The sequence below is a fragment of the Rhinolophus ferrumequinum genome, chromosome 17 (assembly GCF_004115265.2).
Source record: "Rhinolophus ferrumequinum isolate MPI-CBG mRhiFer1 chromosome 17, mRhiFer1_v1.p, whole genome shotgun sequence".
NCBI lineage: Eukaryota > Metazoa > Chordata > Mammalia > Chiroptera > Rhinolophidae > Rhinolophus > Rhinolophus ferrumequinum.
Genome location: NC_046300.1, coordinates 15,250,336 through 15,273,062, shown reverse-complemented (window position 1 = coordinate 15,273,062; position 22,727 = coordinate 15,250,336). Strand labels below are relative to the sequence as shown.

Below are 22,727 nucleotides of genomic sequence, written 5' to 3'. Positions count from 1 at the left end.
CAATTATAAAAAAAGAACCTTGTAATGTACAGCATGCTGATGCAAGCTAATAATGCTGTAGTGTATATTTGAAAATTGCTAAGAGAGGAAATCCTAAAAGTTCTCCTCACAAGAAAAAATATCGTAACTATGGGTGGTGATGGATATTGACTAAACTTATTGGGGCGATCATCTCACTATATATATATATATATATATATATATATCAAATTACTACGCTGTGCACCTAAAACTAATACACTGTTACATGTCAATTATAACTCAATAAAACGATGAATCACTAGGAAAAGTATCCCCACTTGGATGTCACAGCAACGCCAAATGGCTATAAAAATTTGTAACTACTTCCCTTCACCTTCTGCGTTAATCTTATCTCAGACAAGTAAGAGTGTGTGGCCCTCTGCCAGCCTGCCGACCACTCTGTGAGTAGCTAGACCATCAGCTCTGTCCAACAGAGCTTTCTGCAAGGATGGAAATGTTCTATAACAATGAGCACTTGAAATGTGCCGAGTGAGACTAAGGAACTGAATTTTTAATTTTATTTACAATTTTCATTAACTTTACATTTAAGTTAAGTAGCCACATGTGGCTAGTGGCTGTCAACCTGGTGGGTACAGTTCCAGAGCAATTGATTACTGGGAACATAGAAAGACCAGTGTGTAAATGCCAAGCCATTCACCCAGGCAGACCCCAGACTATGAACATAGAGGAAGAGAAGGCAGAAATATTCTGAAGCCCATCACCCCTTTGATCAGAACACTTGGGCTACTTGTTACTATCAGGTCGCAAACATTCCCACAGACATGAACACCACACACACACGCACGTGCACACGCATATGGAGCCATCTAAACACTTGAGCATGTAGAGAAAGAAGGGCCAGCCTAGAGTCAACAGGGCCGACTTCTCTCTCTTTGGAGGACTGGAGCCCCTTCCTGACACAAACAGACGTAGAAAGCCCACCCGTCAACCTGCCCGAGGGCACTATAATTCTCCCAGGAGCAGCTGTGGGCTGCAGCGTACCTTCCCGAGCCTTTCGCACAGCTGACCAGAGAGCTGGAACTCCTTGGCGTAGCTCAGACACTTGAGGGACAGCTTTGGCTCATTGCACTCCAAATAGGTCTTAGCCAGTTTCAAGTAAGCCATTTGCTTTTCCCTGGGACGGGGGGAAACAAAACAGAGTTTCCGTGAACCGTTGACCTGACACCAACATATTTACCTGCTGATCTCATCAGAGCAAACCCGAAATGACCTGAGACTCTTACTTGGGGCTGACTTTCTTAGATTTCATATTCAGGGCGGTGTTGTGGGCCAGTGCCAGTTTCTCCTTCTCAAACGCACCCCCTTTTTGGTAACACTTGGCTGCAACCTGGAAAAGGCAAACGGTTTCAAGAACCCACAAGGTAATGGAGGTGACATACAGAACAAGAGTTAGAGCGGGCATTCTGTGTTTGCATCGACAAAGCACTGAGTCTCACCCCAGCCCAATCTAAGAGGAAGGAGCGGGAAGGTGCCGGCAAGCTAAAGACAACAGCCTCCGAGGACAAAGCCCAACAATGTTACTGCTAACACTTCACACTCAAAGGTTCCTTCTGGAAGTACCCAGTAGCCGTGGAAAAGGTACATAATACATATCTTACAGGCGTTCAGTTAATCTTCCATCAACCATGTGTGAGAAGTTTCCAGCTCCTCACTGTACATAGTAGCAATCTCAGGTCAGAGACACAGAGTGATTGGCCCAAAGTCACCCGGTGGCTTTTCTGGGCTCAACACAATTTCTCTCTGGAAGCCCATTCATCCCCATCACCTGAGCCAAGAGCCAGCCAACCCCCAGAAGCAACCTGCTTGCTGACTGACAGCTAAATTCAGACATATGAGTCCCCCAGCTGAGACTAGAAGATCTACTCAGCTGAACTCAGTTTTGCCAACCCACAGAACTATGAGATACATAAGTGACTTGTTTTAAGCCACTAAATTTTGGGGTTGTTTGTCATGCAGCAAAAAGTAACTGATAAACCCTAAATAGGAGTTACTTGTTGTAGATAAAACCATTTTTCCTCATACAGGAGACAAAATTCTCCTAATAGGGAAAAAGAAAACTCTGAGAGTTTCTTCTTCCAGGCATGTCAGAGAGAAGGCACCTCCAACAGTGGCTTCCAGTAAATTCTGACTTGCAATTTCACTGTAGTCATCACTTCCCAGTACCTTCACTAGGGTCCAACTCTATGACATTCCAGTGAAAAGAAGAATCATGAAAGCAGCAGGACAAGCCCTTCAAGAAATCACTGTCTCAAAACATTTGTTCAGAAGTAGCAAGAGAAATTGCAGGCACTTTCCCTATAACATTCGAGGAGTTGGACCCAAGTCTGACACGAGCACAGAGGCATAGAAAGGAAAGAAAGCACTCTGACCAGAATTCAGTTTCAGGTATTCTCTCAGGAAGCTCTCCTGCACCAGCATGGGGCACTGCAGGTGCCTGGGAGAGTCAAATCTCAGGGCAATGCGTTCCTGTCTGATCGTGCCTGGGCTGGCAAACACGGTTGGTCAGTTACCCACAGCACTCACTCCTCCCTTTCTTGCCTGATGGTAGAACCTGCCTGCCATGAAGGACCAGCATTGTCACATGGGACTGCTCTCCCAGACTCCCTTACAGCCAGGCATGGACATGTGATCTAGTGCTGACCAATGAGATGTAAGGAGAAGTCCACCGGGACTTCATGATAAAAAAGATACACGAGAAGAGAGGGCCTGCCCCTCCTTCTTGCTTGGGGTGCTGCTGAGGGAAATGAGGTGCTTAGCCCTGCAGAAGCCATCACGCAACCAGGAGGGGGGGACATCTGACAAGCTGCAGGTGACACAGGGAAGAGATGGAATTAGACTGGGCCCATGATGACTTTGTTGAGCTGAAGGTGTTTGTGACCTGCGGGCGAAGACATCATTACCGTTACATCACAGGAGACACACAGGCCATGGTGCCCCACCTGAGATCATGTGACGTGTAGGGATGCCGACTGTGGGGAAAAGGATGGAGCTTTTTATGCTGGTTTCAATATTTCAAGGACTAATGGTGACAACATTTCCTGAAAGAAGAACGCTAGGCTCACTATGATGGCTTGTGGCCGGAAATCAGTCAGTCAGCTCAGTCTAGTGATAAAGTTTAACCTGTGCCCACCAGACTCAAATTGGCCGCGAAGTCCATGTCTGATCGATTTGGGGGGAAAAAAACAAGAGAACGATTTGTTCCAGTTTAAAAAACACCATATGACTACGGCAAAACCTTTTAAGCTTAGAATACAGGAGAAAACAAATAGAAGTGTTCCTCAGTGGGGCGAAAGCCATGACCTTCCGTTTTCCCATCAGCCCATGCTGGCACGTGGCCAAATGAAGGAGCAAGAGGGGTGACCTGATGTTTCAGAAGAAGTAGCACAAGCACCATTACCCTCGTCCGGTCACAGTGAAAATGGGATGGTGGGAAACCTGCCATGAGGCCTGACGAGGCCACACGTCGCAACGACCCCTCCTGTAGCTGCGGGTCTAGCCGCTTACCTTCCAGCACTGATGTTTTGCATAGTATTCCCCTTGTGCGATCCACTCCTCAGGGGTGGAGGTCTTAACAAACATGCTGTCATCCAAGTCTAAAATGAAAAAGCAACGTGAATTTGCTTCTCTTGGCATTTGTTCACTTCAACCTGTTGTTATGGGCTGAATTTTGCCCCCCACCTAAAAATTCATATGTGACATCCTAACCCCAAGTCCCTTGGAATGTGATTGTATTTGGGGACAGGGACTTTAAAAAGATGATTAAGTTACATTGAGGCTGTTCTGGTGGGTCCTGATCCGATCTGACTGGCGTTCTTATAAGAAGAGGAGATTCGCATACGCAAGGAAATGTCAGGAGCTCACACAGAGGAAGTCTATCTAGAAGCTAAGAAGAAAGACCTCGGAAGATACCAACGCTACTGACAGCTCGATCTTAGACTTCTAGCCCTCAGAACTGTGAGAAAATAAAGTTCTGTTGTTAAGTCCCCCAGTCTGTGGTATTCTGTTATGGCAGCCTTAGCAAACAAATACACCTGAGTTGTCTTCCTAGCATTCATTTTAAGATATAGATTCTCTTACCAGGCCAGGTGGTTGTGGGTTTTGGAAGGAGGATGTGAGGGTGAGAAAGCATGCTGTTTGGTTTGTGAACTTTGCTCTACCTTCCTTATCTACGGCTGTGAATTAGAAGACGATAGGGCTTCATAACTCCTCCTTGAAAATCCAAAGCTATGTAGCTCTCAGCAAAGTCCCATGGCCGGGCCTTACCAAGGGACAACGTGACAGGATTTTACAGTGTTTCCAAATGTGCAGACTTTGCCCTCATCATAGTGAGCAATCTGACACTCCCGTTGGTGGACACAGACTATTGCAAACGACCTGCTGTCAGACCCGTCTGTTATCCTCACTAGCCTGCTGGTGACTGGATCAGCTTCCCCACCCTCAGCCCCCTGAGCAGCACCAGCCGTGGGCGACACTCCCTGCAGGTCTGAGCCACAGCTTCATCGAGCCCAGGAATGGCACTGACTACCAGAACAACGCTGACGGCCAAATCTGAGCTGAGAGGGCTAGAGATATCCAGGCTAATGGCTATTAACCGGGGAGCAAGGCAGACGCACCAGCTTTATTTAGAAGGTGCAAAAACACACATTAAGCCTTAGAGCCTGACCCCTCCTTGCGGGCTGACAGGCTCCACAGCAAAGATGACTTCGCAGCATCTTGTTCTGAGTCCATATTCACTATTAGTGCCCTGGTGACATTTTATCCCTACAGCAAAGCCCTGCAGTATCTCTCTGCATAGGGCCAGTGAACTCCGCCAGCACCACGTTGAAGAAACCCAAACCACGCAGTCACTACGCTCATCCCAAGCTCCCCTGCACAGCGGGAACAGATGTTCTCAAAGACTTTACCATGTGCAGCTTGTAACACAATTAAGACTGTACTTTTTCTTGTATTCTTAATACTATGAAGACAAAATAAATTAGAATCCTTTTTTATTTTGAATTTTGAGAGTAAAGCAGATGCCTATCTTGACAATCTCTTATTATGGGTGCCAGAACATAAACTTTGAGAATAAAAAGAGTGTAGGGAAGAGTAAAAATGGCCACAGTAGGCCCCACCCACTCGTTTGTCTTTCAGTTAAGGAAGTGAAGGCCCAGGGAGAGAAAGTGGGACCTGAACAAGGCCTGTGGCCACACAGGTGGAGGGTTCTAATAAGAAGCTAGGTCAGCCCCAAGCCTTCAAGTTTTCCCATTAAACCACAGCAGTCAGGGCCCAGGAAGAAAACATCTAATCCCGGTTCCCAATTCAGCCATTGGCTGTAAGCAGAAATAGCCCCCTAAAGAACTGGCTGAAACATGCTGAGGAAACCAGCAGACCCCTCTGTACAGCAGCCATGCCCTGTGCTTTCCCCTGTCTTTGGAGAAATTAACTGTGGCCTGGAGGGGCCAACTCAATAGCTAAGCCACAACAAAGATGACAATTGTCTCCTTCATGAAGGGCTGCTGATTTCTCCCCCAGTTATCCTATCAAGAAATCTTCACTCCATTTTTCAATTAGCTAGTCTTTGTAAATTATGAAAACAATACATGACAACAGTTTTTTTAAAAACAAAACAAAACACTACACACAGCACAGAAGGGTATAAAAGTGAAAAGTAAAAGGTATCCATAGCTCCTCAACAACTCGACACCCATCAATTCTAGAACCAGAGGAGCCACTGTAAACAGTTTCGCATTGGTGGACACTTAGGTCGTTTTTAGTTTCTTATAATTACAAACAGACCTGTGATGAACATTCTTGTCCATGTATCTTTGAGATTTTACGCAAGATATATCCCTAGAAGTGGAATTACTGGGTCCAAAGGTATGTGCATCCTTTATTTTAATAGATATTGCCAATCAGCTGTCCAAAAGCCCATAATAATTTGTATTCTCCCAACAGAGCCTATTTCCTGCAACCTTTGCCCATGACCCTCACTTTTAAAGGACAATAAAAGATGTTCCCCAAAGGAGTTAACCCTTTCAATCCCATTACGACCACACTTTCCAGCACACCTTAGCAATAAATAGCAACTCTTATTTCCCAGAATAGAAAAGAAAGTGCTTTCAAAAAACGATACCCTTTATACCACACTCTAAGAACAGCTGATAGTAACACGCTTCCTATCCAACAGCCAGAATATTTTGATGAGCTCTTACCTTTATTTTCATCTGTCTTCACAACTTGGACAAAATTTCTTCTATTGAAATATTTGAAAGCAGGAGCCCGCTTCTCTAGGTTCTCATCGAAGATCCAGAGGTTGACCCGAGCCCGTGTGATGGCGGTGTACAGCTGCTTCAGCTCGCCATTGAGGAGCTAAAGACAAGATGAAGGGAAAAGATGATGAGTGAGCCTTTTGTCTGTAGCGAGAAGGTGACACACTTCAATGGGCTAAAACTCTGATTTGGGAGAAACACGAGGTGTAAATTGTAGAGAAGTAGCTAGCGCCATAGCCTAGGCCATGAAAACCTGAGGAGCTCATTGTGGCCGGAGAAGAGACAGGCAAAGCTCTAGCAGGGAGCACACCATTAGTACAGGACCACCCTTGGGGTCTGCTGTGATTTCATATTTTAAAATATTATAGAGTCATAGGAAGTCGCAAAGATCATACAAAGAGGTCCCACGTACCTTCCATTCAGTTTACCCCAGTGGTTACATCTTGAGCAATTACTGGAACTGATTTTTAAAAATTAAACCAGTCATATACTTCTATTATATTATAACTATCACTAGAACTAAATTACTCATGATCTACCCCCGGACTGGGGACTGTGGATATAAGGGGATTATGACTTGGACTAGGGAAGATCTACATGATTAAATAACATTTCAAGACAACAACAGATTTGTGGCTGCCTACAAGTATGCAAAGCTCAGCAGTGATTTAACTTCTTGTATCTGCAAAGCCTTCGAGGCATTTACAGAAATAACCTGATAACTGCTATTCTATTTATTTGCTTTATACTTTATATGAGACATAAAACTAGGACAGTAGCTTCTCCCAGTTTTTGCTTTTGCTGGTTCAGCTTTCCATGATGTCACCCTCATTCTCTTGAGGGCCCCATCAATCCCCCTCTGCCAAGAACTCCATAAAACTTCTTAGCTCTGGCCTCCTTCTTGGTGACGAAGCAGAGATGTGAAGGGCAAGGGAGGCCAGATTCCTTAATAGTCAAGGCTCCACTAACTATACAACAGTCTCCACTAACTATAGTCCTGGACTTGCCTTCTGAGTTCCCCAGCAGCAACTACAAAATTTCTGAACAGAGCCGAGGTCCAGAGAGGAACAGAAGGTATAACCCACCCCTTCCACTTTCAGAAAGTGCCCCACCCATCAAGCCCAGCTCCCTGTGGAGACAAGGGAGTTTGCCACCACCGAGATCCCTGCCGCTCCCTTGCCATCCTCCATTCCCCAGTGCTCATGCACAGGAAGACCCACCAAGTACCAGGCTCCATCTTTAATCTCATCTTCTCCACCAAGCTTCGTTTACTGGCTCCCTGTCAAAGAAGCGTGTAGACAAATGGCAGAAAATCACCTTGTACATTTCTGGATTCATCATGACAGACCGACCCTGAGAGGAGCTGGGTTTCTCCAGGGGCACTTCAGTCAGTGGCTGGTTTTCCCCTCTGGAGTCAGATGATGAAGGTATAAAAGAGGAAATGATCTTCCATTCCTTGTGAGCCTGAATAATGATGACAAAGTAAAGACCAACAGAATATACTTTTGAACTGTACGCGCAGCCTCCATGGGCCTCATGGAGAGTTGAGCCCCTTTTCTCCTGGGATGGGGACCAGGCCTTCATCCCCAGCTCTGAGGAGGGGGCCACCATATGGCCTCAGAGTGAGGGGAGTATGCTCAAGTTGCAGAGGCAGAGACCAGGGAAGCTTCTGGGAAAACTTCCCCCAGACACTTGACCAAGACAGCTGACAAGCCAGGCACATGTACCCACTTCTGGAAGGAATGCTGAGAGCAAAGAATTTCAAGAAACAGTACAGAGAGAGGAACCCAGTGTCCTCACCCCTTTTCACAACCTGTTTAAAGAGATGCCTTTTAGGGTCAGCTGTTAAGACACATGTGGCAGAATGTTCTAACTAAATTATTGAACCGAGGATGGAAGAAAATTCCGGAGCTGTGGGGTACATTGTGTAACTTAGACTCTGAGGTCAGAAAGAACAAATTCATATCTCAGGTCTTTCACTTATTAGCTATGTGACCTTGGACAAATTGTTTACTTGTCTCTTCTCCGTCTCATTTTCCTGTTCTTTAAAATGGGGATGATAGAACTACCGAAGTTTGTTGGGAAAATGAAAGGAGATAATCAATGTCAAGTGTCTGACACTATGCTTGATAAATAGGTGGTATTTTAGCCACGTTTCTCTTTACCTAAACTCAAATCCTAAAAACACAGTGGGACCAGGAGTGGGCAAATTTTTTCTCTACAGGGTCAGATAATAAATATTTTTGGCTTCGTAAGCCATATGGTCTCTCTGGCAACTACTCAACTCTGCTACTATGGGGCAAAAGCCGCCATAGTCAGGACGTAAATGGCTGTGGTACGTCCCCACAAAGCGTTCTTTTTCAACACTAAAATTGAATGTAATGTAATTTTCATGTGCCACACAATATTACTTTCCTTTTAATGTTTTTAACCATTTAACAATGCAAAAACCATTGTGAGCCACAGGCCATACAAAAATAGGCAGTGGGCTGGATTTGGCCCCCGGGGCCATGGTTTACAGACCCTGGTGAAGCTAAAGTACCCAGATTACGTGCAGTATTTAGGTTCAGAATTCCTATGAAATTTCAATTTCAGACTTCATACTTTACTGTGTCTTGCGAGAGTAGCTAGTTAACACTTCTAGCCTTTACTTTTCTATTCCTCAAATAGTGCTACTTGCCACCTATGTACCTTTTCAAGGATGAAAAGATGGAGTGGACACAATTCATTACCTCCTTTAAGTTACTCCATAACTTAAACTATATAAATATTAGATTAAATGCTTTAAACATTACCTCTTAAATGAGAATGGTTATGCTGCTAACCAATTACGAAATTAATCAACAGGTTTTTTGGGGTTTTTTTAAAGATTTTATTGGGGAAGGGGAACAGGACTTTATTGGGAAAGAGTGTGTAGTTCCAGGACTTTTTTTTCCAAGTCAAGTTGTTGTCCTTTCAGTCTTAGTTGTGGAGGGCGCAGCTCACCATCCCTTGCAGGAGTCGAACCGGCAACCTTGTGGTTGAGAGGACGCGCTCCAACCAACTGAGCCATCCGGGAGCTCAGTGGCAGCTCAGCTCAAGGTGCCGTGTTCAATCTTAGTTGCAGGGGCACTGCCCACTATCCCTTGTGGGACTTGAGGAATCGAACTGGCAACCTTGTGGTTGAGAGCCCATGCTCCCACCAACTGAGGTGCCGTGTTCAATCTTTAGTTGCAGGGGGCAGAGCCCACCATCCCTTGTGGGACTCGAGGAGTTGAACTGGCAACCTTGCAGTTGAGAGCCCACTGGCCCATGTGGGAATCGAACCGGCAGCCTTCGGACTTAGGAGCATGGAGCTCTAACCACCTGAGCCACCGGGCCGGCCCAACAGGTTTTTTTAAAGAGATGTGAATCATCTAACCATTTAAATAGTTGGAAACTAAAAAAAAACATCTTCAAGACATATTATGACTATCCTCTTTGTAAAGCTGTTTAGACAACTGAATTGTATGCCAAAGAAAGCAGGCAAAAGACACATGTGCTTAACATTTGAGAGGATCTCTTAGCAGACAGCACGAGGCACAGACTGACTGACCTCGGAAGGGCTAGTGAAGCACAGTGTATTTTAAAAGTGCTCAACGAGAAGCAAAAGCTGCTTGTATGGCACATGACTAAATGCTCCCATGAATAAAACACATTTGACTTTCAAGACAGAGCCTTTTATGTCCACGAAGACACAAAAATAGAGGCCTGCAGCACTTCTGGCAACAAAGGAAGAAGCATTAAGTCATCCAGCTTATTTTATTGGGATCAGCCATTGTGAAGGAAAAATGCTTAGATTCTACTACCATGTATCCCCGAAAATAAGGCCTAGCTGGACCACCTGCTCTAATGCGTCTTTTGGAGCAAAAAATAATTAAGACCGGGTATTATATTAATTTTTGCTCCAAAAGATGCATTAGAGCTGATGGTACCGCTAGGTTTTATTTTCAGGGAAACATGGTAGCAAACCAAGCGTTGTGGGGCCTGCTCTCTAGGCTAGTTAAGCAGCCCATAAAAGCTGTGGCTTTCAAAGTCCCTCTGGTCTTATTCACATGAGTGTGAAGGAAAGGACTCCTCACCGGGGCAGAGTGTAAATGGACCCCACAGGAGGAGAGTATGGGGGTGACTGGGAGAAGGACTGCCCCTCCTCCAAATGAGGCAAAATCCTGTAAGAGGACTTGGTGCAACATTCCCTGTTTCCTTCCCCGTTCCAGGAGAGAGTGCTACTGACCATGTGGTTGGACAGGAAACAATAAACCCTCTAGAGAGAAGAATCACAATCCAGGGCAACAAGAAGCCCCCTCCACACGTCCGCACCCAACTGACGGGTGCTTCAAAGGGACTGCCTGCCAGAAACATAAATGGGGTGGGGGAGTAGAGGACAGGGATGGAGAGGAGCTCGCTGCAGTTCCCCCATCTCAAACAGCAATTACTATTCAACAGCCTTCAGCCAGTCACCCTGGAAGAAACCCCACATGAGCAGCCAGACCACAGGTGACCAGGGACTTACGTGATCCTTGTCACTCTTGGCTTTGATTAAAGCCTTTCCTACCATCTGCTGACTGCCGCTTTTAGGTCTTGAGGTTGTAAATAATAAACTGAGCGTGTGCTTTGTACCAGGGACGCATAATTACATTCCCTGGTACCCTGGAAAGCACCCCATCAGAGGTCTTTCTAGAAGTTCTTCCAGTGTACATGGGATGAAGTGGATGTCACCAAAGATTCAATGTGTGATTGTTTTCACTTCATGCAATTCACTGAGCCATTGGTGGGAGCATAGGGACAAGGTATCCAGGTCTTTGCCATTTCCAGGATCAAGGTGAGACAGAATCACTGGATTTTTCTATCACAAGCAGAAGCAACCACGAGTTATAGATCCCTAAGTCCAGAGCTCCTTGAGCTTCTTACTGGCACAAGCATACAACTGGCACTTAATAAAGGACAGGAACAACAAAGTCTTACCCCTTCCTCTTTTAGGAGAACCTCGGTCCAACTATGACCAATGGATATATTATGAGAAAAAGAAGTTAGTCCTCAGAGATTAAAAATGGTTCCAGGCTTAATGAGATTGCATCTGATTTTATTAGCAAAAGTCAATAGAAAAGGAATGTACTTAAGGTATGGCAATGGTATACTCAGTGTGGAAGGTTCTGGAAGCTGATTTGCATGCAGGACTTTAAAAGGAAGGGAATACAGTAGAGATTTAGAACTCAGGGCATCTGAGTTCAGTTCTAGGCTCTGCCACCTACGGGCAATTGACTTAATTTCCAGGACCCTCAGCCTTATCGATAGGATGAGGGTAATAAAAATACATCCCACCTCAGAGGGTCGGTGGAGGATGAAGTGAAACAATGCATTTAAAAAGTACTTGATAAACTGTAAAGCACCCACAGCAATATTCGTCACAGGTATTATCAAGGCAAACATGACATTTTTTGAAAGATCAAAAAAAGAAAATAAGGACTCCATGGAAAGGGTCAGTTCTGGGCAGATTTTAAGGTGTCCAAGCTAAAGGTGGTCCTGACCTGGATATGAAAACCAGCTCCTCAAGCATGCACCATGTGCAGTGGGAAGTCTGCACCAGGGACCAGGGCACAGTCAGCTAAGTCCCCAAAAGAGACCCCACAGCACAGTCAGCAGCCAGCCTGAGTTCCCACCCAAAGACGGTGGTGAAGAGAAATCAGTGGCTAGAAAACCCTGGACAATGGTCTTGAGTTGGTCGCTCTACCCGTAATGTACCGAGCTTGGGAAGAAAGACCATCAAGTCGAAGAAATGAGCTGGCCCAGAGGTAACTGGGGGTCATTCCAGGGACTCTCTGACTGCCAGTGTCTGCATGGGCGGCAAGCAATGGTGGTGAAGCCATGCCAGAAGGGAGCTCCCAGACAGGGCGGCTGTTCTTGTCCCCCGCATTACCTGATCCAGTGTGCAGGAACCAAGCCTCATTTGTCTTCCCGGAGTTGTCTCTTTCTATGGACTGACCTTGCCCAGTTCTCTCCTCATTGGGTGGACACTGCTAACCTTGCCTTCATTGGTAAGGCTCTCCTTAGAGCTCACTCCAACTTGAGCATCCTCGAGAGTCAAGGATAACAGCAGCTGGTGAAAACCGGAAGCTGGCACTTGGGTACCAGGCATTCAGAAGAAGATGAATACAAGAGAGCAGGGAAGGGCAGGGCACGGGGAGAACCAGCCATGACACACTGTGAAACAACCCACAGCCATTGTCAAAACCCACATCAAACACTCCAAACCCCACACTAAATGGATGATGCTTGAAAACAGAAACAGGCACCTGTGATAAACCCTCTTCCACTCAGCTCCAAATTCCTTTTCCTGGAGTGGAAGTGTAGCTCATACATATACATGCATTAGGTGAAAAGAATTCAGCACGACATACCTCAGAATCAGTAAAAAAGTTGTAGAGGAGGACATCATCAAATTCTAAGCCTTTTGCTTCATAAACTGTTAGCACGAGCGCTAACCCCAGCTCTTCTGGAATTTTCTCCTTTGCCATTTCATTGGCTACAAGGATTACCTGGAAAAAAGAAAAGGGAGATGAGAGGGGAAAAAAAGCCCATCAAATTCTACATAGAGAAATCTGGTAAAGCTCAGTCTATTTCTATGGGAGGCAGGTAATGTCTTTAAAGAGAAGAGGCCAGCATGGACTTGGTCAGCCAGTGTAGTGGAAATATTAATAACAATTAGTCACTCACCCATCTCCGAAACTTACCCATTCTGGGAGAGAGGCTATTCTTTTTTCAATTGCGAGGTGCCTTTTATTTCAAAACATACAATTCCAAGAAGCTCACCTGGTGGGCTCCAAATTCAATGGGCTGGGTTTTTCTTTTGTTCCCTCGTAGCAAAATTGCCAAGTCGCTTACGCTACAAGACTCCAGGACAGTTGGTTTCGGACCATCAAAGAGGCCAGAATCCCTTGGAAGGCGATCAAAAGATTCTGGGAAATAGAATTGAAGTAAATCCACCACTCCTGATGCCAGATTGAGGATTCCTGGGATAAAACAGAAAACACATGTCAGACATTGAACAACATGACAATATGGCTGGCTTTTTGGTTTCTGTGGGGTTTTCTGTTGTTGTTTATTTCAGTTTTGTTTTGTTTTGTTTTGTTTTTTCCTGAGAAGCAGTATTGGCCCTGATAGTACATATAATTGCAAGCCAATTTCCAGCTCTCATTAGATTATCACTTCGTCCCTGAGCCTTATTACTCTGGGTACAGTGGATGAAGGCAGAGATGTGTTGCTGTGCTAAGGTTTTGTGGGACCTCATTCCCGACCTACATTCCTATTAGAAAAAATTACCTCATAAACAAGAGTCAAGGCAGAAATGTAACCTGAACAATTAAAGCTGTTAGAATGCTAATACAAGGGGCCAGTATAGATGGTAAGGAAACAAGAGTTATCCTGTCCCCTCTCCTTGGTGCTTAGAGCACTGGAGACAACATTGCCATGGTAACAGCAGTGCTGGCTGTTAGCTGGGGCAGCAACCAAGGCCTCCACTGCCCTTTTTCACCAGGTTTGTATCCAGCTGAGAGAAGACCATATCAAGAAAAATTCCCAGCGCTGGAGAAAAGATTTTCAAAAAAAGATTTTTCCAAAGAACTTTCTCCCTGGGTCCCATTTTTTTGTCTAAGCTCTGAGGTAACACTGACAGTGATGCTGACTGAAGACTACCGTATAACAGGCACCTTCATAAAAACCATCCCATTTAATCCTCACAACTGCCCAGTGAAACAAACCAGACAGACCCAGTTTTCATAGAGACGCCGAGGTCCAAGAAGTCACTCAACCCCTCCATGACAGGATTTGCAGCTGGATTGAACAGATCATCCTGGATCTCTCCACTATTCTCAAGGGCCATGTGCTCTTTACCTAGCACTGGATAGAATACTACATTCCTGGTAGAACACCATGAAGTGTGCATACATGTCCCCATTGCTATGGACAAATAATAAAGGGAAATTTTACTACCCAATACTAGTATCATTAAAAGTATACAATATAAAGAAATCATGAGCACAACTGGAAACTGCTGCATCCAAGCAAATCAGCTGCTAGTGGGGTTCCCTCCCCCATTTAGAGCTAGCAAAGGCCAGAGGTTTTCATTAATGAAAGTATCAGAGCGTTCATTGTGGTGAAAAACTGAAATCCACTTAAATGCCCTTCTAGGAAATAGATAAATAACTTTTATATAAACATGCTCAAGGCATACGACAGCTCCACCATAAAAAGGAATGAAGTCCTGATATCCTACAACATGGATGAGCCTTGAAAACGTTATGCTAAGTGAAAGAAGCCAGACACAAAAGGCCACATATTGTAAGATTCCATTTATATGAACTGTCCGGAACAGGTAAATCCATAGAGACAGAAAATAGATCAGTAGTTCCCACAGAGTGGGGTGTGGGGGAGCATGAGCAACTGCTAATGGGTGTGGGGTTTCTTTTCGAGTGATGAAAACGTTGTGGGATTAGACGGTGGTAATGGTGGCACAACCTTGTGAATATGTTAGAAACCACTAAACTGCACATTGTAAACAGGTGAACGTTATGCTATGTGAATCTCAATTTAAAAAAAGAATAAAAGATGGGGAGAAATAGTCACTACACATAGTATATATTCACTGCATAATCAATACATGAGTGTGATAAATGCATATAATGTATATACAGAAAATAGATCAGAAGGAAATGAAACAAAATGTTAGTAGTGAGTAGCCTTATAGATAGCTTGTAATTTTTTTTTAACATTTTATGTTTTCTAAAGTCTCTAAAATCTAGTACATATTAGTTGGGCTTTTTCTGGTATATGGAAACATATACCCATAGTCTTGCCTCCATTCCAAGATAGGAGGTGGGAAATGGGGTTTGTGTAGTAATCATCCAAGTGTGTTACTTAGCGGGGGTAAAAAACCAAAAAACACAAAAAACAACTGTTCACAGGAACAACTCCCTTTGCTATGCTCTATCGTGCTGATCATAAAGGCTGCTGGTCCCAGACCAGTACCGCGGAACCAGGAATACACGTCAGAAGAGGGGCTCATTCAACTACTCATGCCAGGTCCTCTCTACTGGATCCAACGATGGAAGGAGGGTGCCATCAGAGCCGCTCCCTGAGGACAAAGAAGTAACTAGGCATCTCGGTCACACAGTGCCAAGCAGGGTAGGAGCTCAACAAACATTTCCTGAACAGATGAAGGAAGAGCAAGGGCTAATATTTCCTATTAAGAGCATAAATTCCTTTGTGCCAGCTCTTCCCACACAAATCCCAGTCTAAGACCATGGAAGAACAAGAAGATGAGCTTCTTAGACCCAGCCGGATCCTGTGATTCATAGGTAACACCAATGAGAACTTCGAGAGCCCTGGAAAGCTGGGCTGAGTTGTGTGGTGTATGCTATACTCTGGGAGGCCACCTGGCTTCTAATCATTTTCTGAATCCTTGGCTAAACAAATCAGGATTTTAATCTAATTTTACAGTGTGTGCGCATATGTGTATGAGTGTGTATGTGTATATATGTATGTGTATGAATGTGTGTATATGTACATATGTGTATATGTATATATATATATATATATGTGTGTGTTGTATGTATGTGTTTTCTCTTTCCACCAAACTATAGCTATCTGAAACGCATCTAGAAAAAGCGCATCTATCAAAAACCTACAATAAATGTAACACTTAAATGATGAAATGTTATTAATAGAAATATCCCCATTAACTTCAGAAATAACACAGCAAATTCCTGTTATTGCTTCTATTTAAGGACTTAACCAATGAAATATGATGGGGAAAAATAACAAGTATGAAAAAGAAGATAAAACTGCCCTTATCTGTAGGAAAATGCCAAAATCTAAAAGTCAGGATGTTCAGCAAGATTGTTAGATACCAGATGAACATACAAGAACTAACAGCATACAAATATGCCTATACTCAGAATAAAATTTTAACTGTAAAAAAAAAAAGAACTAACAGCATTCCTCTATACTAGTAATAACTGATAAGAAAAAAAATTTTTTTTAAAAAAAGGGCAGCCATAATAGCAACAAAAAGTATAGGACAAATCTAACAGCTGTGTAAAATGTCTGGGGAAAATAATAAAATATTATTGAAGGCAGTAAAAGAAGATCTAAACAGAGAAACAGGCCAAGGTCATGACTCAGAAATCTCAACAATGTAAAAATATGAATTCTTCCCAAAGAGCAACAAATTCAATGAAATTCCAATCCAAATTACAAAGAGCTGTTGGACAAGTTTGGTAACTATAATAACTATAATAGTGTGATAATAGCCCACGAATAGACACATAAGACAAATAAAATAAAATATCGAGCCCAGAAACAGATTCACAGATGTATGAAAGAAAAAAACAAAACAAAACACAAAGCACAGCATTACAAATCACAGGCAAGGATGGACTGTGAAGTAAATGGCATCAACACAACAAATTATCCACATGGAAAAAAGTAAAATTAGATCACAAAAGGGTTATAATAGTGCCAAGGTGGAGAAACCATGAAATAATCTTATAATATTCCAGTAAGATCCTTACTACCAGGATCCTTGAAAATGATGTAGACAAATGGAAAGCATTTGTCAGCTACGGACAGCCCATGTTGAAACTTAATTCACTCCAGGATTGCATGTCACAGTAAAATATTAGCAGGAACCTAATGTCCATCACAACAGACTGTGTTATAATCACAGAATAGAATATGAACAGAGTTAGAAATGCGTGGACTAGAGCTCCACATTACTGACATGCAGAAATCCCAAAACACAACGTTAAGCAGAAATAGGAAGTTTCAAAAAGATGTCTGGCATGAGCCCATTAAATAGTTTCTAAATGGGTAAAAGAATACTGTATATTATTCATGGACACGTAGGACACAGAATTTGTGAGCACCCTATAAACCATAAAGAAGTATTCTGGCATTGGTGTCATGTTATTTAAACCTTCTGTGCTTCACTGTCTTTCTCTGTAAAAGGGGAATGATGCATACCTCGTGGGTTGTTTGAGGGGTAAGCATAGGTACTAGATGTAAACTGCCTGGCATCATGCCTGGCACAGAAAAGGGGCACCACTGACGTACAAGTTCAAAGCACCTGAGTGTATATTATCTCCCACGACTGGCCACCCCTGTGTTTTGGCTTCTTCTTGAAAGAAAAGCTACTTTAAGGATTAATGACTTGCAATTGGCGCATTACTTTATCTTGTATAAGCAAAGTGCTTTCATAAAGTTCTCCAGCAGTGTCAATGCTCCCCTGCAATGTTTTCATGTCATGGCAAACACCCTAAGATGTATTACTTAGTGCTCCATTTCCACTCAACCACAACTGGAATTGCCAACCTAAGAATGAGTGGTGGCAGAAATCATAAGATCTCTTGCTCATGAGCATATTTACTTACTAACAAACTCCAAAATACTATCCTTACTTCAGCTACAAGAGCCTCGCAAGAGCTAGGCCGCAGCTTCAAAAGCAGCCCAAGGTCAATGCCCAGCACCTCCCTTGTAGGTGAGCCCAAGGCCTGGACATACCAGAATGGGACCTGTAGTTCTGGTACAGCTGGTAGATCTTTTTAGGCTTGCGGACGGCATACTGCTTGTCTACAGTGTTTCTGCTGGCGTAGTGGAACAGAGAGCGCAGGTCGCTGAAGCGGAAGGCCACGCCCTTCATGATGCTCTGGGCCGTGTCCCCCGTCAGGAACATGGCATTGGGGTCGTTGATGCATTTCATCAGCAGCGCGAGCTCGGCCTGAGTGAAGTCCTGAATCTCATCGCCATAGAGCTCATGGATGGACCACGGGAGCACCTTGAGCTTCGACAGCCTCCGGGACAAGTTGTACAGAACATCCTCTTCATCAAAATAACCGTTCTGAGACCTGATCTGCTGATACAGGCGGAAAAGGCTGTAGATCTCGCTCCGGTCTTCCTTGAAATTGGGGGACCGCTTCCTCCCTAATTTCTTATATGCTTCTTCCGTGAGTCTCCCCTGTGGGCAGCTGAGGGCCTCAAAGGAGCCCTTCAGAAAAGATTTTATTTCCTTCCAAACCAGTGCCGGGTTGTAGGAGGTTTTCCCTTTGTTCATTTTGGGCCATATTTCATTGGTGAACACCTCAAATGTTACGTACACTCGGGGGTCGATGTCACATGAACGCATTTCCACAACTTTCTCCTCCTCGCCAGTGTCCCCATCCATCTCAGCCTCTTCCTCATCCTCCTGCCAGTTGGGGATGGTCAGTTCTTCCTGCGTGGACCATCCCACAATGGTTCTTTTCAAGCTGCCATCTTCATTTCTCAGAAAAAACGGGTTGGGCAGAGAAGCATCAAGCAGGAGGAGCAGCTGCTTGGAAGTGACAAACAGAGGGAAGTTCTCATCCTTCAGGTCCTGGAGTTTGTGAACATTGGGTTCCAATGGTTTGTAGTGGCTGGTGGCTTTGGTAGACTTGGAAAGCTCAATGAAATTCCTCTGGACCTCCTGGCACAGGACGTGGTTCTTGGTCACGAAGATCTGATGTAAATGCTCCAGCTGGTGAGGATGGTGGGGGGCACATACTTCCGCCCCGTGGCCAGGCGCCCCAGGCTCCCCACTGGCTCTCCCTGTGCAGGCTTCACTTTCCTGCTCCTGCTCCTCATCTCCACTGTCCACCGTCTCCATTTCCATAGAACCTTCCTCGTCCTCATCCTCATCCTCGTCCTCGTCCTCCTCTTCCTCTCCACTTGGACCCTCCTTTCTGGGTTCCACTTCCAACTTTCTCTTTGGCCAGATCTGCTTCACCAGCAGCGGGCTTTCTGCTCGCTCGGCTTTTTCCCAGTAAACATGGAATTTCTTCCACAGCCTATACAAGCAGCAGGTCGTCTTCCCAGTGCCGCTCCGCCCGATGAGGAGGATGGGCTCCAGCGGCCTGGGGTTGAGGTCAATCACCGAGTACTCGAGCTCCCCGACCCGGAAGGGGTACTCCACCGTCGCTGTTGTGTCATTGAGGATGTTGAAGGCCATGTTGGTGCTGAAGCTGTGGAACTTCATGATGTTGTACTCCGTCTGCACTGCGCTGGCCGGGGGGAAGTACTCGGGCTCCACTGGCTCCACGGGCTCCCGGCTCTTGTCAGCGTCCGTGTCCTCCACATAGCAGCGGGGTATCCGCTTTTGGATTTTCATGTTGTTTGACACCTGGCTTTTGTTGATACCCTTCAGCTTCTTTCGCAGGACACAGGACAAGCCCCGGTTGTAGGCATTGCAGATGGCCCTGATGGAGTCCGACAGTTTGCAGTGATCTAAGACGATGTCCCAGATCCGGATGATTTCCGTGTAGACCCGCCCTGACTTCTCCATGGAGTGTGAACTCCGCTCCGTGGCAATGATCTTCTCTGGGTTCTCGCTGCATCGAGGGGAGAAGTCGATGGCAAGCTCCCACAGCATCCGGGCTCCTTTGTCCAGCTTGGCCTCATAGAGCTGGATGTTTCCTTTTAGATGCTTCAGCCGCTTCTGCAGGCCCTGGGTCCACTCACCATTCCCCAGCTGCTGGATAGCCAGGATGATTTTCTTCTTCATGACCTTGGGCATCACCTTACTGGACAGCTTCTTCAGCATGTCCGAAGTGCACTCGATCTCCCACGTCATATTCTCAAAGTCCTGGAGGCAGAACTCAACTTCCTGCACGCTCGGGTCATCCTGGTCACCACAGACCTCCCTGCCTCTGTGACCAACAGGAATGAGCTGCGAGGCCCCAAGGCCTGCCTGAGCATGTCCGTCCCCTGCCTCCAGGACGGCAAGTTTGTTCCCACTATGGTCAGAGCCCCCCGCCCCTAGGGCTCGCTGGAGCTCATCTTTCTTTACTTGGGTGCCATCTCCAGTCTCCAGAGGTTTGGAGTCCTGAGGATAGTCCCTTGGGAGAGACGTATCCAATTCAACCCGCTCAATCAAAACCGTGATGTCCTGCACTAGGCGGTCTCTCAGAGAGCAGGGCCTGACAGCTTCAGGCTCCTGCCTTACCATCTGGGCATCCGGGAGAGTCTCCCAGCTGTCAGGGACCATGGCTCCTTCAGGCCGGGATCTGGCAGTGACACTGCCTGGCAGCAACTTGGATGAAACCTGGGACTTGAGCTGAGATATGTGACCAGGGGCCGCAGACTTCGGCAATTTCCCCGGGTGGGCAGCCGCATCCTGCCGGCTCTTCCGCCGGCTCTCCATGAGAGCTTTGTTCCAGGCTAGGAGCAGAGGGTCATTCTTCTTAATCCGGTGCCGTGCGTCCTTGCCTTCTTTGTTCTTCAGGTTGAAGTTGATGTCAAACTTCACCAGCACGTCTAACAGCTTCTTCATTCGCTTCAGCATGCCCTTCTGGAAGAGGATGTGCATCAGCGTGTTCCCATTGCTGTCCTGGATGTTGGGGTTGAGGTAGTGAAATTCGGTGGAGTTGGACCAGAATAGGTCCAACAGGTAGGTGAGGAAGTTAAAACCGATGTCAGCTGAAAGACACAAACAAAACTCTGTGAGTGCCGAGCCACTCTTCTCAGGGAACAGAGACGCCTGGATCTGAGAGAACCAGGGGCATGTCAGAATTTCCCTAAGTATTTCATAACCCACTGGTTCTCAACCAGGGGTGATTTGCTCCTCATAGGGACATGTGGCAATGTCTGGAGAAATTTTTGATTGTCACAATTTGGGAGGTGCTACTGGCATCTTGTGGGTGGCGACCAGGGATGCTATTAAACATCCTACAGTGCCCAGGGTAGCTCCCATACCAAAGAATTATCCGGCCCACATGACAATGGTGCCAAGGTTGAAATAAACTTATAACACTCCTGTAAGAGCCTTTATGTCAGGACCCTTGAAAATGGTGTAAATAAATGAAAAGCATTTGTCAGTTATGGATGGTCAACTTTGAAACTTAAGCATCCTCCTCAATCAGCCCACCCTGACCATGGACCATGATGGTCAGGCTTTCCCATCAAGCCAGGGGTGGACCTCGCCAAGAAATGGGCCTTCTCCAGATCGTTGGTTTTCACAATAGGAAAGACCAAAAAGCACAGCATCAGTTCTAATAGTCAGCGCCCTCCTCAAGGAAAAGACTGGTCAAAAAACAGAGGCCTACCATTGATATCTAAAAAGATGTGGAGTGCTGCATGCAAAGGAGTATCGCCTTCCATGAGGGAAATGCCGTGGGGGTCTGCACCCTTGGTCAACAGAAGGAAAGCCAACTCGAAGTCTTCGTGTTTCAGGCACATGACGAGCGGCCTCTCCTGGCTGTTCTGAAGACCCTCTGGCAAGGCTGGGGGAGGCAGAGGAGGAAGGGCACCCATGAGTTACATTGCTGTGACAAGGTATAGCCTGGCTCACCTGAGGAGGGCGGGACCACTTCTGCCATTTGTTCCAAGGGAAGAGCTGATGCTCCGAGGTCCTCCTACCAACCATTTTTTCTGGGGCAAAGCTTTCCCAACACCCTCAGAGTGAAAGCGCGACTTCCTCAAGTGCCCTGTCCCTGGGCCTTGCCTCTCACATCTCTCCAGCTTCCCCTCGTCCCACCACAGGACCATGGACCGCAGCATCAGCACTGCCAAGGCGTGGGGACAGGGCCTGCAAACAACGGAAACCCCAGTGCTTGCCTAACCTATACCTACCATAGTCGGTGATCAGGACATGAGTGCCACTTCCTACATCCTTTGCTGCTACGAAGCTTCTGCCCTCAACTGCCATGTTCCCTGACACCTCTCCAGCTCAGTCCACACCTTCCCTCTGCACTGCAGGCTCCCTGACCTCCACCCGCTGTGATTTGCAGCCCTCCTGCACACGCCTCCAGCAGCCACGCATTCACTCTCTGTCCCTGGTCCCTAACACCTGATCCCAGGGAGGTACTCTGTAAGTGCTTGGTGAATCAGGAATAAAACAGGAATTCCGTGATAGCCATACTTTCTGGGCAAAGGTAGGAACACTCCACACAAGGTTTAAGTTTGAAGAAATAAACTATAGGAGGCAGCATTCCTGAAACTCGTGGGTAGAGCCAACCTCCAAAGGCTTTCTATGGCACTTTTAGAGCTGAGGCCCGGCTCCTTCTCAAGGGCATTTCACCTTAAATGGAAAAGCAAGCAGAAAGCCATACAACCAAGATGCTCTTCTAAGAGCCTGCATATGTGAACTCATTGAACATTCCAAAGAGCCCTAAGAAAGAGGGACTATTATCATTTCCCATTTTATAAGTGAGGAGAGGAAGGCATAACTAGCGTGCCCAAGGCCACACAGTTAGCAGTGGTGTTAGTGGGGGTACGTGGGGTGGAAGGAGATTGGTGTTTCCAAATTAGTTTTAAAATAAAACCCAATCCAGCGAGATGTCCGCACACTCCAGACATACATCCAGCCAAGTGTGATTGTGCTGGTGAAAATAGCAGATGTTTCCACGCACC

General features: G+C 45.8%; 1 protein-coding gene across 2 annotated transcripts in view; it reads right to left on the bottom strand.

Moving 5' to 3' along the window:
- The window catches only part of TRANK1 (tetratricopeptide repeat and ankyrin repeat containing 1), a 96,637-nt gene that overhangs the window by 13,144 nt on the left and 60,766 nt on the right, over positions 1 to 22,727 (bottom strand). For both annotated transcript variants that reach the window (XM_033133008.1, XM_033133009.1), the window contains 9 exons: positions 21,422 to 21,598; positions 17,868 to 20,795; positions 13,122 to 13,321; positions 12,710 to 12,847; positions 7,611 to 7,757; positions 6,237 to 6,393; positions 3,547 to 3,635; positions 1,266 to 1,369; positions 1,024 to 1,156 (listed from right to left, as the gene is read on the bottom strand). In XM_033133008.1, the coding sequence (XP_032988899.1) occupies positions 1,024 to 1,156; positions 1,266 to 1,369; positions 3,547 to 3,635; positions 6,237 to 6,393; positions 7,611 to 7,757; positions 12,710 to 12,847; positions 13,122 to 13,321; positions 17,868 to 20,795; positions 21,422 to 21,598 (4,073 nt within the window). The remainder of the gene's footprint in view (positions 1 to 1,023; positions 1,157 to 1,265; positions 1,370 to 3,546; positions 3,636 to 6,236; positions 6,394 to 7,610; positions 7,758 to 12,709; positions 12,848 to 13,121; positions 13,322 to 17,867; positions 20,796 to 21,421; positions 21,599 to 22,727) is intronic.